At 40.2% G+C, this 17,061-nt stretch overlaps 1 protein-coding gene across 2 annotated transcripts in view; it reads left to right on the top strand.

The window, feature by feature from the left end:
• LOC125454706 (sorting nexin-9) overlaps positions 1–15,586 on the top strand; it is a 196,277-nt gene extending 180,691 nt beyond the window's left edge. The window contains exons 15-17 of one of the 2 annotated variants that reach the window (XM_059648480.1): positions 2,008–2,122; positions 4,247–4,338; positions 13,940–15,586. In XM_059648480.1, the coding sequence (XP_059504463.1) occupies positions 2,008–2,122; positions 4,247–4,338; positions 13,940–13,990 (258 nt within the window). In that variant the 3' untranslated portion in view covers positions 13,991–15,586. The remainder of the gene's footprint in view (positions 1–2,007; positions 2,123–4,246; positions 4,339–13,939) is intronic. The other variant, XM_059648481.1, reaches the window with a different exon arrangement.
• The last annotated feature ends 1,475 nt before the right edge of the window (positions 15,587–17,061 follow it).

Here is a 17,061-nt window from a genome sequence, read left to right as displayed (position 1 = left end):
CTCTCTCGCGCGCTCTCTCTCGCGCGCTCTCTCTCGCGCGCGCGCGCTCTCTCTCTCTCTCGCGCTCTCTCTGTCTCGCGCTCTCTCTCTCTCGCGCTCTCTCTCTCTCGCTCGCGCGCGCTCTCTCTCTCGCGCTCTCTCTCTCGCGCTCTCTCTCTCTCGCTCTCTCTCTCTCTCTCGCGCGCTCTCTCTCGCGCGCTCTCTCTCGCGCGCTCTCTCTCGCGCGCGCGCGCTCTCTCTCTCTCTCCGCTCTCTCTCTCTCTCGCGCTCTCTCTCTCTCGCGCTCTCTCTCTCTCTCGCGCTCTCTCTCTCTCTCGCGCTCTCTCTCTCTCTCGCGCTCTCTCTCTCTCTCTCGCGCTCTCTCTCTCTCTCTCGCGCTCTCTCTCTCTCGCGCTCTCTCTCTCTCGCGCTCTCTCTCTCGCGCTCTCTCTCTCTCGCGCTCTCTCTCTCTCGCGCTCTCTCTCTCTCGCGCTCTCTCTCTCTCGCGCTCTCTCTCGCTCGCGCTCTCTCTCGCTCGCGCTCTCTCTCTCTCGCTCCGCGCGCGCTCTCTCTCTCTCTCGCGCTCTCTCTCTCTCGCGCTCTCTCTCTCTCGCGCTCTCTCTCTCTCGCGCTCTCTCTCTCTCGCGCTCTCTCTCTCTCCGCGCTCTCTCTCTCTCGCTCTCTCTCTCTCTCTCTCGCGCTCTCTCTCGCGCGCGCGCGCGCTCTCTCTCTCTCTCTCGCGCTCTCTCTCTCTCGCGCTCTCTCTCTCTCGCGCTCTCTCTCTCTCTCGCGCTCTCTCTCTCTCTCGCGCTCTCTCTCTCTCTCGCGCTCTCTCTCTCTCTCGCGCTCTCTCTCGCGCGCGCGCGCTCTCTCTCTCTCTCGCGCTCTCTCTCTCTCTCGCGCTCTCTCTCTCTCTCGCGCTCTCTCTCTCTTCGCGCTCTCTCTCTCTCTCGCGCTCTCTCTCTCTCTCGCGCTCTCTCTCTCTCTCTATACCCTTGCCAAGGCTCCTGTCAAGGGTATGATGGTTTATTCTCCACGTAACTGGATAAATGCAGCACCAACTCTAGAAGCCCAAAACCATTCAGGATAAAACAGCTCACTTGATTAACACCTCACCCATGTACTTAAACATTCACTGTCTCAACATCATCAATGGCCAGTGGTATCAGTGTGTACCATCTGTAAGATGCAGTGTAGCGACTCAGTTGGTTCCTTTGCCTGAGCCTCCTAAGATATGGCATAGACCACCTATAAGGACAAGACAGCAGATGCCGAAATTCCGACACCTGCAAGTTCCCCTCTAAGCTGAACCACATCCTGATTTGGAACTATACTGCCATTACTTCAGAATAAGCAGTGACAATCCTGAAACTCCTTTCTCAGCAGCAACTGAGTGTACCTGCACAACATGACCTGCAGTTCTTCACAGATCGGCAACAAATACTGGCTTAGCCAGAGACACCTAAATCATGAAAAAATATTTTAAAAATCCTTTATTTATAATCTGACAATGTAGAATTTTAGTCAGTAATAACTTTATCGACCAAAACTCTGAAATTCAAGGTTTTCAGGTTGATCTGAGAGAAATTATGTTACAGGAATAGGTATAGATCTTTTGCCCATTTGAGCATGTTGCACCATTTAATATAATGATTGGCTGATTGAACACTTGAATGCCTTTTACCTACACAACCAAAGATCTATCAATCTCTAATTTTACATTTTCTCAGACTCAGCTTCCATAGTCCTCTGGAGAACAGAATTCCAAAGATTCAGGACTCTGAGTAAAAACAAAACTTCCTTGCTTTGTTACTTTAATATCATCCCTCTAATTTTTAAATTGCGCCCGTGATTCTAAACTCTCAACCAGGAGAAATATCTTACCTGTGTTTCACCTATAATTACCCCATCCGTCTGTTTTAAGTATTGTGTAGGTTTCAATGAGATCACCACCTTGAGACTTTTAATAGTTTTGTTGTTTGTGTTATGAACTTGTGTCTGGTGCTGTGATTTTATTATTTATGACAGGGAGCTATAGAGAAGGCAAAAGAGGGTGACAAACTGGTTGCTTTGAATAAAGTGACACCAGAGGAAAAGAATACCATGGTGAATCGAATTGGAACAATGTCCTACACATTCCAAGGTGTGTATAGGATCAAAATTTATTTTTAAACATGACCTTGCCTACTTTGCATTCATTTATGCTTTCGATTTTTCTTCCCTTTGTGGAAGAAAACAGTTTTGAACCCTGTGATATTTCCGCAGCTTTTTCATCGCAATACTGTTAGAAATTTGGGATTCTTGGCTGCTGGTGTTAGGTTTGCCAACTCTGCTTGGAGGCAAGAAGTCATTCTGACCACGACTTCTAAATGTTGCTGCATTTTCATTATATGCTTTGGACCCCTATAGCTGAGTACTGTCTCTTGTGGATTCACCTCAGCAACCACTGCTGAAGTTCAAAAAACCAGGAGGACTCTAATGAGCAGGTGAAGACGACAATCAGGGCATCCACTTCACTTACTCCTTACTTTTGGTATTCATAATTTTAACATAATCTTTTACCTTAATATCACTGAGGTTGTGTATTTTGATTTGATTTAATATTATCATGTACCAAGATACAGTGAAAATCATTACTTTGTGTGTGATCTTGGCTTTACATAAGTTCATCATGGTAATAGAAAAGAATGCAAAATATAGTATTAGAGGTGCAGAGAAAGATCAACTCTAATATGAGAGGACTGTTCAAAAGTCTGATAACAACGGGGAAGACGCTGTTCTTGAATTTGTTGGCAGTTTTCAGACTTTTGTAGCCACACATTCCATGTTGTAGCCCTACATCCAAGAACTTTCTTCCTTTTTCTTCCATTTGTTGTCTCCAATAAGAATATTTGTTTTCTGGTTTTAGTTCATCATTCTCTACAATTGGAAACAGTATTTCACGTTTTACCCAGAGCAATGTCAACTTGCCCACTTATAGACTGCACTTCTCAGTGTCACTCCCACTCACCATCTTGCTGATAATTCTGGCATTGTGGAAAATTGTGGTCCCCATGTCCACCCATTCCTTCTGCTTTACTTGACCCCAGGTTTCCAAATGTAAGTCCACAGTCTGTCTTTTGGTGCATGGTTTCCAACTCTCCAAAGATATAATTTCCCTCCTCTCCTTGATACCAACTTTTTTCTCTCTCGTGTAATTTAATTCATAGCACTTAGGGGTTCAGGGATTCCTGACCATTCTGATACCCGACTCTCTCTGTCTCTGCTCACTCTCTGCTACACAAAATCCCAGTTCCCTCCAGTGGTGACCATGTCATGTCCCTGAGGCTATGGATTTAATTGCAGCAAGTATCATGACCAGTTCGGGGAGAGGACAGTGACTGGAGTGTTAGGGAAGTGATGTATCACTGTGGTGGGTAATTCACATGGCTGATCTTTTGGACTGCTAGAAGGAGCATTTGAGAAACATTTGGTTGTTCTCCGATGTCTGGGAACGCTGTTGTTATGGATTGGCCCAAGGAAATAGACATAAATGAAAAAAAACTTGATTTATATTTGAATCTTTCTTAATGTCTTTAATCTAAAGTGTGAAACTTGATACACACTTTATCTTATGTAGCCAACCGAACTTTGTCTGGCCTTAACTTAATTTACAGGGATCACTGTGTTGAGGAGAAAAATATTTTTAATCTACAGTATTATGTCTTAACTATTTTAATTTTTAAAAAATTTACGTATTGCATGTCCTCAATGTTACCCGTAAAACTTCCAGTGGCACTAAAATACAGCTAGAAACTTCCTGTTATAGATGTGTCAGGTAATCTGATTTGCTATTCTGATAGACTCCATTTTGTAGTGAGATTGTCATGGCAGCTTAGGGAAGTGAAAGTCTGAGTTGGTCTGCTGTGCAGAAGCTGTCTTCCTGCTGATTTGCTTCTTGTCAATGCTCTGTAATATAGGAACACGAATAGAGCAATCTTCTGCTTTACCTTGTTCCCCCACTCTGTTAGATTATGGGTAATCTGTACCTCCATTCCATTTACCCGCTTCTGCTCTATTTCCCTGTGTAGCCTAGGTTGCCCCCTCTTTCTGGAATGGGGAGAAATTGGCGGGGGCGGGGGGAACAAAAAACATAGGTATAAAAAGTTTTATTAGAGTGTAGAAATTGAAAGTATTTTCTTAGGTTTTGCTTTATTGTACGTTTTAAGTTTGTGCATAAAGATGATTGCATAAAGGCTATTGAATTCAGACCTTAATTTCATTACAGCTGAAATGAATCACTTCCACAGTAATCGACTTTATGATTACAATTCTGTAATCCAACTGTACCTACAGCAGCAAGTGGAGTTTCATGAGACGGTAGGTTGCTTCACAGATCTGTTTTCTTTTTCAGATGCTGTAGGGACAAAAGACATAAAATGTAAGGAGATAAGGCATGGAGCTGAATGAACACAGCAGGCTAGGTAGCAGCAGAGGAATAGGAAAGCTGACCTTTTGAGTCTGGACCTTTTTTTTTCCTGAAGAGGGGTCCAGACCTGAAACATCAGTTTCCTGCTCCTCTGCTACCCGGCCTGCTGTGTTAATCTAGCTCCACACCTTGTTATCTCAGATGCCAGCATCAGCGGTTCCTACTATCCCTAAAATGAAAGGAACCGGGGTGTTCTCTTCATGCAATTTAATTAACTTTTAGTTGTGCTACATAAAATCGGGAAGGATTTAGATGGAATAAGAGAAAGTGTTTCCAATGGCTTTGAGTTGATAACCATAGCTGAAAGGTTTAAGGTAATTGATAAAAGGCTAGATATGATGTAAAATAAACCCTTTCTTAGAGAATGAGTGGTTAAGATTTGGAATGCACTGCTTCGTATGGTAATGGAATTGGATTTGTTAGTAACTTTCAGCAGGGAATTGGATAAACATTTTAATGGAGAAAGAAAACTGCAATGATTCACAAGTGGTAGAGGGTGAAGTGCTGAACACGTTGCCCTCAAAACAGGCAGAACAGACTCTGCTCACTGGTTTCCTTTTTCACTGCCTTGTTCCATTATAATTATATTCTCTTTGTGAAATAAACTTCAGGTATTAACCATGATTTTGATTTTTGTAAAGAAATCAACTGTTGATTTATATATTAGAATTAAAATCAACAGTGAAATTAAACAACCTCCTCACTTCATGCAAGATTTAGATTTTTTTTTTAAAAACGTTTTTTAAATTACGTTCAGACTCTGCCAGAAGCTCTTTTGAAACAAAAATCTGTGCTGTTCAAAACAACTCATATTTTGTCAGACTTACCAAAAGCCCTCTGATTTTCTTTGATGGAAACAGTTATAGTGAAAACCTGGTTAACTCTTAGATTTGTGGATCTTAGATTTAAATCTATGCATTTGCGCATGAGTTGAAAGCACTAGGGTACCAGCCCAAATGAGAAAGTTACCCTTCAGATGGTTAGACTTTGATAATAGCTGTTTTTAAACTAAATTTCAGAAGTAGTTGCTTGCCAGCAATAGACTTGCATAATTCCAGAATTGATTGGTAGTCTTTGTTTTCTTTTGATATCTTTCTTTTCTTTGGTTTAGAATCTTTAATCACTTTTGTTTCACCTTGCATGAACTTATTAGGAAACATTTATTTATCAGTTAAGGCTGTGTTGTGATTTGCTTTTGTAGCACAGAGATTGTAATGTAGCTTTTCATCTTGGGTTCAGAAAAGCCCAAGTAAACTTGAATATTGAATTGCTTTCAAACGAAGGGAAAACTTGATGAGAAATAAAAGCAAACTTGCCCATTACCTTTTATCCTACTGTGATGTAAGTGACTAGCATGTGGTCCTAGACTTGTAGACTATTATTTTCCCCAAATTTTAGTTGACTTCACACTGGAGAAGTCCTTAAATTTCTTACAAGAATATAACGTGACAGTAATTTTCCACAGATGCAGCATGTTTAATATTGTTCATCAGTTTTGTTTATGCCTCGCTAATATAGGGCCAGTGTTTTTTAATGACTTCCTTCTCATTCTGCTGGATGTGCCTTAACTAAATCTATTTTCTACTTGTACAGTAAACAGCTTCTCCATTCCATTTTGTTCTAATCTAGGTTCTCTTACAAAATGGGAATCCCAATATAGTCAAAAGTGTTTCCATAAAAACACAACTTTTTGTCTTAAATATTGTTACGATCAACTGAAAGAGGGGAATCGGCTCTCCAATTTCTAACACAGACTTGACCAACTGTAACAATTTTTTTATCACAGCTACAACACCATAGTTAAAAAAATAGTTTGCTAAAAAATGAAGGAGACAATTACTTAAGTTTCCTTGAGAGAGAGAGAATAATTTTATTACCTAACAATTCAGAAGAAAATAATAAAAATGACATCAAGCACCATTAATAAACTTGGAAGGAAAGAAAGCCTGACACAAAGTTAGATCACATAGAATACAGGGAGAACTAGCCATGTGGATACAGAACTAACTCCAAAGTAAAAGGCAGAGGGTGATGTGGAGAGATTTTTTTCCCTCACAATGGAGACTTGTGACCAGTGTTGTGCCACAAAGATCAGTGCTGGGTTCACTGCTTTTCATCATTTTATATAAATGATTTGGATGTGAACGTGGGGTTTTTTTTGTTATAGAATCCCTACCTTGTGGAAACAGGCCCTTCAGTCCAATAAGGCTTTATATTATCTCATTATCATTATCTCATTATCTCATTATCATTATCATTTAGAGTAGAGAGAATGGAAGCTAGGGCAGTTGCATGCTCCTCTTGCAGGATTTGGGAGGTAACGGTCACTGCTGGTGTCCCCTCTGACTTCACCTGTGAGAGGTGTATCTAACTCCAGCTGCTCAAAAATCATGTTAGGGAACTGGAGCTAGAGCTGGATGAACTCCGGATCATTCAAGAGGCTGAGGGGGTGATAAAGGAGTTACAGGAATGTGGTCACACCCAAGGTAGGAAAAAGGTACCTGGGTCTGTCAGGAAGGGGGATGGGAATAGGCAGACAGTACAGGGATCCCATGTGGCCGTTCCCCTCAATTATGAGTAAATCGCCTTGGATACTGTTGGGGGGGGTGAACGACCTACAAGGGCAAAGCCATAGCAGACAGGTCTCTGACACTGAGCCTGACCCTGTGGCAAAGAAGGGAAGGGGGTAGAATAAGAGACCAGTTGTATTGGGGGATTCAATAGTAAGCACAGACAGGCGTTTCTGTGGACGTGAATGAGATGAAAGGATGGTATGTTGCCTCCTGGGTGCCAGGGTCTGAAATGTCGTGGATCGTGTCTTCAAGACCCTTAAGGGGGAGCGTGAGCAACCAGCAGTCATGGTACACATTGGTACCAATGACATTGGCGGGAAAAGGGCTGAGAATGTGAAAAACAAGTATAGGGAATTAGATTAGATTAGGTTCCCTACAGTGTGGAAACAGGCCCTTCGGCCCAACAAGTCCACACCACCCCTTGGAGCATCCCACCCAGACCGATCACCCTATAACCCCCACACCCCTGAACACTATGGGCAATTTAGAATGGCCAATCCACCTAACCTGCACATCTTTGGACTGTGGGAGGAAACCGGAGCACCCGGAGGAAACCCACGCAGACACGGGGAGAATGTGCAAACTCCACACAGAGACAGTTACACGAGGCTGGAATCGAACCAGGGTCTCTGGTGCTGTGAGCCTGCAGTGCTAACCACTGAGCCACCATGCCACCTAAAAACTTGCAACTTAGGTTGGAAGCTGAAGTCCGGGACAAAGAGTAGTTACCTCTGGATTACTACCTGTGTCACGTGATAAGGAGGTAAGAAATAGGGAGAGAGTGCAGCTAAACACATGGCTACAGGGCTGGTGTAGGAGGGAGGGCTTCCACTATGTGGATAATTGGAGCACATTCTGGGGAAGGTGGGACCTGTACAGTAAGGATGGGTTGCACCTGAACTGGAAGGGCACAAATATCTGGGAGGAAAATTTGCTAGAGCTGTACGGGATGATTTAAACTAGTTTGGCAGGGTTTCGGGAATTGGATTTATAATTCAGAGGATGAGGTATTCAGCCTTCCCACAGACACAACAGGGAGTGAGGTGATTGATAAAGAAATGTGGTCGATGGAGCATGATTGCAGATACCAAGATAGTTTGAGGTGTGTATACTTCAATGTTATAAGTATCAGAAATAAAGTGGATGAACTTAGAGCATGGATGAAGTACTTGGAACTATGATGTTGTGGCCTTTACAGAAACTTGGGTAAATCGGGGAGAGGAATGGTTGTTGGAAGTTCTGGGATTTAAATGCTTTAAAAGAAATCGGGAGGGTGGAAAAAGAGGTGGGGGAAAGGTATTGCTAGTCAGGGTGAGTATAGCAGCTACTGAAAGGCAGTTTGAGAATGCTATGTCTACACTCAGTTTGAGTTGAGGTCAGGAACAAGAAAGGAGCAGTCACTTTGGGGTGTTTTTACAGACCCCCAGAATAGTTACAGAGAAATAGAGGGAGTGGATTGGGAGGCAGATACTGGAAAGGTGCAGAAGTCACAATATTGATTGAAAACTCTTTAGTTCTAATAGTTTAGATGGAGAAGATTTTGTCCAGTGTGTTCATGAAGGATTCGTGACACAATATGTAGATAGACCAACATGAGGAGAGGCCATTTTGGATTTGGTGCTTGGCAATGAACCAGGCCAACTGTTAGACATGTTGGAGAGCATTTTGGCAGTAGCGATCATAACTGTTTCTTTCATGATGGTCACGGTTAAGGATAGGTACATATGGCAGGGTAAAGTTTACAATTGGGGGAAAGGTAATTACAATTCAGTTAGGCAAGAACTGGGTAACATAAATTGGGAACAGATGCTGTCAGGGAAGAGCACCACAGAAATATGGAGATTGTTTAAAGAATGCATACTGCGTGTGCTCTGTTTGTCCCTAGCAGGCAGACAATATGCGGTCTTGAGGGAGCCATGGCTCTCGAGAGAGGTTGAATGACTGGATAAGAGGAAGAAGGAGGCTTATGTAAGGTTTAGGAAAAGAGGAACAGAAAAGGCTTGAAGGATATAAATTAGCCAGGAAGGAGCTGAAGAGAGGGCTTAGGGGAGCTTTAAGGAGGCATGAGAAAACCTTGGTGGATAGGATCAAGGAAAACCTCAAGGCTTTTTACACGTATGTGCAGAACAAGAGAATGACCAGAGAAAGGGTAGGGCTGATCAAGGATTGTAAAGGGGATTTGTGCACAGAACCTAAAGAGATAGGAGAGGTGCTTAATGAATACTTTTCTTCAGTATTCATAACTGAGAGGGACCTAGTTGTAGAGGAGGACATTGTGAAACAGGCAGGTGGGCTGCAGGAGGTTGATGTTAATAAAGATGTGCTAAGAATTCCGAAGAAGTTGAAGATAGACCAGTCCCCTGGGCCTGATGGGATTTATCCATGGATTCTATGGGAAATGAGCAATGAGATCGCAGGGTTTTAAGCGATGATCTTTTTGTCCTCCACTGTCCACAGGTATAGTGCTGTAAGATTGGAAGAGACCAACGTCATTCTCTAGTTCAAAGAAGAGAACAGGGATAACCTTAAATTACAGGCCAGTTAGTCTTATATCACTGGTGGGCAAATTATTGGAAAGAGCTCTGAGACAGGATTTATAATCACTTGGAAAGGCACAGTTTGATTTGTGATAGTCAGCATGGATTTGAGGGATAGATCATGCCTGTCAAACCTTACTGGATTCTTTGAAGAGGTGACCAAGCACGCGGATGAAGGCGGAGCAGTGGATGTGGTATATATGGCTTTTAAGTAAGATATTTAATAAGGTTCCCCATAGTAGGCTCATGCAGAAGGTAAGGAGGCATGGAGTAGGGGAAATGTGGCAGATTGGATTCAGAATTGGCTGACCCTTAGAAGATAAAAGCGTGGTAGTGGACAGAAAATATTCAACATGGTGTTCAGTCATGAGTGGTGTGCCACAAGGATCTGTTCTGGATCGTCTTCTATTTGTGATTATTGTGAATGATTTGGATGAAGGAATGGAAGGGTGGATGAGCAAGTTTGTGGATGATACGAAGGTGGGGTCACCTTGTGGACAGTGTGGAGGGCTGTTTTAGGTTACAAAGGGACATTGATAGAATGCAGAGCTGGGCTGAGAAGTGGCAGATGGAGTTTAACCCTGAAAAGTGTGACGTGATTCATTTTGGAAGGACAACTTGAAAGCAGAATACAGCGTTCGCGGAAAGATTCTTGGCAGTGTGGAGGAGCAGAGGGATCATGGGGTTCATGTTCATGTTCACAGTTCCCTGAGAGCTGCCACCCAGGTGGATGGAGTTGTTAAAGCGTATAGTGTGTAGCTTTCATTAATAGAGGGATTGAGTTCAAGAGCTGTTAAGTTATGCTCCAGCTATGCGAAAGCCTGGTTTGGCCACATCTGGAGTATTTGGAAAAGTAAACCAAGGCAGGACTTAAACTTTTAATGGTAAGGCACTGGAGAGTGTTGCTGAACAACGAGACCTTGGTATGCAGGTTCATTAGTCCCTTGAAAGTGCAGTCACGAGTAGATAGGATTGCCACGAGTAGATAGGATTGTGAAGAAGGCGTTTGGTATGCTTGCCTTTATTGCTCAGTGCACTGAGTATATCGGAGTTGGGAGGTCATGTGGCAGTACAGGACATTGATTAGGCCACGTTTAGAACACTGTGCAACTCTGGCCTCGCTCTTATAGGAAGGATTTTGTGAAACTTAAGAGAGTTCAGAAAAGATTTACAAGATATTGCCAGGGCTGAAGGGCCTGAGCCATAGGGTGAGTCTGAATAGGCTGGGCTATTTTCCCTGGAACATCAGAGGCTCAGGGGTGACCCAGAGGCTATATGTTTAAGGTGAGAGGAGGAAGATTTAAAAGGGACCTAAGGGACATCTTTTTCTTACCAAGGACACTGAGAGTATGAAATGAGCTGCCAGAGGAAGTAGTGGAGGCTGGTACAATTACAACATTTAAAAGCATCTGCATGGGTATTTGATTAGAAAGGGTTTGGGTATGGGCCAAATGTCAGCAAATAGGACTAGATTATTTTAGGATATCTGGTCAGCATAGATAAATTAGGCCAAAGGGACTGTTTCCATGCTGTACAACTCTGTAACAGTGGGAAGAAATAAGGCTATGCAATTTTTAGCAATAGATTTCTAGAAGTGAAGATATCAAGGGGTATGGGGAGAGAGTGGAGTATGGCGTTGAGATCATGCTGAATGGTGAAATGGATCGATGGCCTTAATCTACTTCTCTAATTTTTCTATGCCTCTCAATCTGTGAGGTGTTGGATTTTAAACCCGAAACCACAGTTGATTAATCGTTGACTCATTTGCAGCACGTGCAGCATCTTGACTTTTCAGTGATCGGTCATCTTCACAAGTTTTGCACTAGACGCTGTTTTTGACGATCAGAAAAACAAGCAAGGGGAAGAGGCAGTGTCTCTCCAGTTCTTGCTTATAAACCCATTTATCCTTCTCTCTGCCCTGTTGCTTAAAAGCAGGTATTGACATAAATGTAGGCTAATCTGTATTCTGGAGTCTAGCTCCATTGTCTTACCAAGCTGGCCAATGAGCAGGTGAGCCTTTCATCTCTCAACATGGGAAATTTATCATAATTATGAATTAAACAGAAGATACGGATTTCTTGAATGACTCGATGTTTCATTTTGATCTCTTCAGATAAAATGATCTCAGTGCAGATGGGTTTGTTTATTTCATGCTTGTCTTATGAAGCATGCTTCACACTGAAGTCAGGTAACCACTACAGCATTTTAGGTCCATGTTCCTTCCTTTATAAAACACATTTTAATCCATGAAAGGTCAACATTCAAATGTTGAAAGTTGAAATTTTTATACTCCATATTCTATATTTGTCACACTCGGCGATATGATCTAAAAACTGCAGGGATGTTGTTCTTTAATTAGCTATAAAGCAAACAAAAGTTAATTTTAATTAACTTTTTTATAAAAATCTGTATTCCAGAGTGTCTTGGTTCTTAGTTCATGTGCACAGTGTAAGGCTTGACTTGACTAATTGACCTTTCTTGTATAAAATTCTGCTAGTTATTCACTCCCTGCTTCTCGCTTGCGTTCTCACCTGCCACTCTTTCTCTTAGCCCCTCCCTTCCTTTCTTGCCATTTGAGTCATATAGGATTTATTTTTCTTAACCTGTAATAAAGTCTGAAGAAAGGAGTTTTAATCTGAACGTCAGAGAGAGTACCAGCACTGTATTTCAGCTGTGCAGAATTAGTGCATCATACGTTAAATCTCTGCCAGATTGAAGTAATCAGACTATAACCCAACTATTTCAAATTTTGGAGAATAATGCAAGACTTAAACTACAATGGGATGAACTTCATAATCTAAAGAGCGAGTTGTTTGACAGTACACCACAGATTATGGAATGAAGGCATGTCAATTAGAAATTTAGTTGATGTTGACTTTGGAGGCTTAACGTTACAGTGGTTGATTTTCTGCATGCATGGACCAACAATTCGAGAAATAACTAGGGATCTTACACCATAGACAACTGAACTGATTTTAAGTGTATGTGTGATGCCAGGTAGGGGCTCAACTGTAGTAACCCCACAGTTGAAATGACTTGCTCTTGCTACAGGGATTCATAAATTATTTGTGGTTACACTGAAATAATAGAAGATTTCACCTACAAAGCAAAGACCAACAAGAAACCAAATAAGAGAAATATTAAAGAATCACAAAATTTGTCTATTCATACATGATGGTTTGTTACTGGCTGCTTCATTCAAGTTTTGAAAAGGAGTACAATTCTCCTGGACACTCTTCTTCATAATTTCAAGTATTTTCCACTATTGCTAGATATGTTTTCCACTATTATTTTACAGCTTTTATTCCCTGGTATCATTCTCATTCATTCCAATATAATGACCTCTATATAAAAGAGTTCTTTACCTTCAGTATTTTGCTTTGATTTTTTTTCCCATTACTAGGCACAGCATTTCTGTGAGCTAACATGATTATTGTCCTGTCGTTTTGTTCCATTTTCCACCACTTAAATTATAATCACACTTACCCATTTTGCAAATTGTCTCTGCAGCTCCAACTCTCCCTTCAGAGGAGATTTAAGGACTAATTTGATGGAGTTATATTAATTTTTAAATTATAAAGAAATGAGGAAAAATTAGATGAAAATTTCTAGTGATTGAGAAGTGTAGAATGAGGAGAGTAGGTGTGTGATGAAATATGATGCGCTTAGGAAAAGCAGGCTAAATCACTCTTTTAACATAAAATCGTGGGACTATGGAATGTACTTCCAAAGTTTATGATCAAAGCAAATGCTGTTTTTAGAGTGGGCTTATCTGTTAGAGAGCTCTGACTAGACGACAACGTGATTCTTCAAATAGTATTTATTAAGAATATATGCATGATATCACAGTTGGCATCTTTGACTAGAGCTGTTTTAGTTCCAACCTTATAGTAGACACAATCACATGAGGTCACAGTTATATTACAGTGTACCGCAGAGGCTTCTCTACATATTCCTGAAATTCTATTTCTATGGCTACCAAACCAACTGAAAAAAGGGTATTTTGGAAAGTTAGGAACACAAGACAATGATTGAGATTATAAAGATGTCTTGGATCAAAGGGCTTGTTCCTGCATTGTTAGTAGCATTACATACAAATTAAAATCTTGGGAATCCCTTCCTGTAGACTGTGGGCAAAGCATTCAATAGTGGAATTGATTGGCACTGTATTAGACTGCTGCTGACTACAGAGGACATAATTTTGCAAACTGCAGGGTGGGAAAAGCACCAATATATATAAATGAAGTACTTAGAAAATTAACCTTTTTCAATATAGTTGCTTATGAAATGTTTAAGTGATAACATCATGTTAGTTGAAATTGTTTGAAGGAAATGTGGACTTTTTGAAGCTTTTCATTGAGAATGTTCTTATTTCTTACCAGATTGCGGCAAAGCTGAAGCAAGCATTGACCCATTTTACAGTACAACAGTAAACCATGCCAGCACTATTAGCCTTAATTGACTACCCAGTGGAAGGATTCTATACTCTGAAGTGCGTTTATAACAGAAAAGAAAAACTTAAGATATCTCAAATTCAGGTTTCGTTTGAGATCATGTTAAATATACAAAGCAGTTGTTTGGACCAAGATCAGTCATTTTTCTACATCTGTGCAAGTGGTATGAAACTTTCAGTAAAGGTTCTTTGGTAATTCTGTGCAAGGAAAATCTAAGTGAACATTTTGTCCAATTGTATCCATTTTTCAGTTTTTGTAATGCCGCCTTTTATGTTCCCTATTTTTGTAATATATCCCTTTTTGTCCTCAAAGCATATTTCCTGGAAGACACTGCCATGTGATTTCAGTTTACTTTTCTACTATTTTGTGCAATTTGTAAAACGTTATGTCCTCTGCATTTATGAATGAAGTGAGCAAGAAGTGAAATTGATTCTAAAACCAATTTTAGGAGATTACAAAGAAAATGCTGTTTCAGAAAAGTTTCCCAGGTGCCAATACAGTTAATTGACATTTAAGGAGTCCAGCACAATAATGAAGATATTTAGAGGGGAAAGTTCATGCTGTACACAACCTCCCATTGCTCATCACTGAAATTGTCATTTTTGTACTAGGATATCAAGAATGTAGCAGACCTCAAAAAATGAGGTCCATTTATTCTTCGCCAAACTTTAGACCATGACACAACACTTCTCCCCCTTTACTACCAGCTTTGTAAAGTTGTGCTAAAATATCAGACTCGGGTAGCATTCTGAAAAGCTTCCAAGAAATGGTTGGTTAAAGTTGGAAGTGTATGTGAATTGATTTTTTCTTTTTTGCAATATCACCAGTTTTTTTGACTGCTTTGCTTCAATGCTTGGCTTATCAAACTAGCAGAAGAAATTGCTGTTTGAAGTGCTAAATACTAATAACATTATTGGCAACATAACTGTTCTCAAATGGTCACCAGTTCTTTACAGAATCTAGCGCCTGAAGTTCAGGGACTTTGTGCTATTCAGTTGCTAAACCTATCGAAGCCATTCTGAATAGAAGTATTTTTGTGATCAATAGCCTTGCTTATATTTAAATTTAATATACAAGAATACTCTAATTATAGTGATACATATACGTTTATTAATCTAGGAGGATTATAAGAGCATGTTTGCACCAAAGATAAGTATTTAATTTTGTATTTACATTATTTTTGGATTATGAACAAATAAATGTTCCATGCTTATACATTTTTGAAATTTGACTTTATACTATTCAAGCAGAAAGCTTGAGAAAAGTAAATTTAAATATAATGGAAAATGTACTCACGGAAAGAGAGAATATATCTACATTGAATGAGATGAAGAAATTTCTGTACATAAAGCAATTAAACTGGGATGGTTTAAGAAATATAAATGCCTTCACTAACAGTATTTGCCTCCAATGCTCAGGTTACAATATGTGAAAGTTGCACAAAAGTGGGCACCTTAAATCATTGAAATACATGAAATTTTCAATCAGTTATGAATAATATTTTGTGGAGTGCAAACTGTACAGTATTATAAAATATGTATATTTGTTAAATACCATGTAAGGAAGTTTTGTTGAAATTAAATATCAGATTAATCTTCTTGACCCTTCCATTAAAATCAGACTTCTGCTTTGAATATCCAATTTGTAGGAAATAAAGTCTTGCCAAACTTTGATTTCAGTTAGTGAAATAGATTGGCAAAGAGAATTTTGTGCACAACTGCTTCAAAATGAGTTCCAGAAAAAAGAAACAAAGTGAGCAATTCAACTAGTTTCGCTAAATTCCTTTTGAAGGAGTTAAGTCTTAAGCATCTTTTTCATATTTTACCAACTGAATGAGGCCATTTTCCTTTTTGGTTTCTGCTCAACTACTTTGTTTAACTTGCTGAAGTGTTTGCGTGCTTTATTTTTTTTATTTCAGTTTTTAACGACTTCATCCAATGTCGTCTACCAGCAAGCATCAAATTTCACTGCAACAGATGATCTAGTTGTACTATGACATGACTGACACAGCAGCATGACAGTAAATGAGGAACAAAAATCGAAGTTACTGGAAAAGCTCATCACAGATGCTGCCAGATCTGAAGAAAAAAATCACAGTTAATGTTTCAGATCCAGTGACCCTTCCTCAGAATAGGTTTTTATGAACATAAATGAAGTCAGCATATTTTTAAATTTAATTTGTAGTATCCACCCTCCTTGTCTACAAGGTGATATGGTATTAAGCAAACTGACCAGGAAGGTTCGAAGTTCAGTTTGGTTTGTGCAAAGGTCAGAGTATGAGAACCAGTAATTACTTCAAGTCTTAACTAACAAGGAGGAAGCTGAGCCAAAGCTGTCATTTTCAATGCTAACTAGTGACCAGGAGCATCACTTAAAAAAGGATGACAAGCAAAGGTAAGTTATGCTCTCTAAGATGAGCAATTGTGGACTACTGTTAGAGGAAGTCTTTGGCAGAGGGCTAGAAATAATTTGCCAACTTGCTATTTTGACAAGATGCATAAATATGCATAATGACTGTCTGTCTGTCTACCTAAAACAAAACATTGTTGCCTGTTTAAAAGAGTGGCTTTATCAGGAAATGTTGATTATTAAACTATAACAGTAGACTATAAGTCAAGTAGGCCAGTTGGTCCTTCACATCTGCTCTGCCATTCAGTAAGATCATACTGACCTGATTGCGGACTTTATTTCCACTTTCCTGTCTGTCTTCTCCCTCCCTGCTTAATAACCCTTAACTCCTTTCTTCAATCTACAATCTATGTAACAAGCTTTTGATATATTCAATGACTCTGTTTTCACTGCTCTACATGAAAGACCATTGCAAATACAAAAGATCCCTGGATGACTTCTCATTTCTATCTTGAATGGGAGAACATTTATTTTCCCCATGAAAGGAAACATCGTCTCGCTATCTACCTTTAGAACCAAAAGATCTGCGGATGCTGTAAAGGTCTTCCAGCAACTTTTTTTTTCTACCTTTTATTGATTTATGGGTTCAACCTTTTCTCAAAAAATTTAATCTCAGAAGTAGGTATGTCTCAAATACCAAA

The sequence above is a fragment of the Stegostoma tigrinum genome, chromosome 9 (genome assembly GCF_030684315.1).
Source record: "Stegostoma tigrinum isolate sSteTig4 chromosome 9, sSteTig4.hap1, whole genome shotgun sequence".
Taxonomy (NCBI): Eukaryota; Metazoa; Chordata; class Chondrichthyes; order Orectolobiformes; family Stegostomatidae; genus Stegostoma; species Stegostoma tigrinum.
The sequence above is the reverse complement of the archived record's forward strand: the minus strand, read 5'-3'. Positions and strand labels throughout refer to the sequence as shown.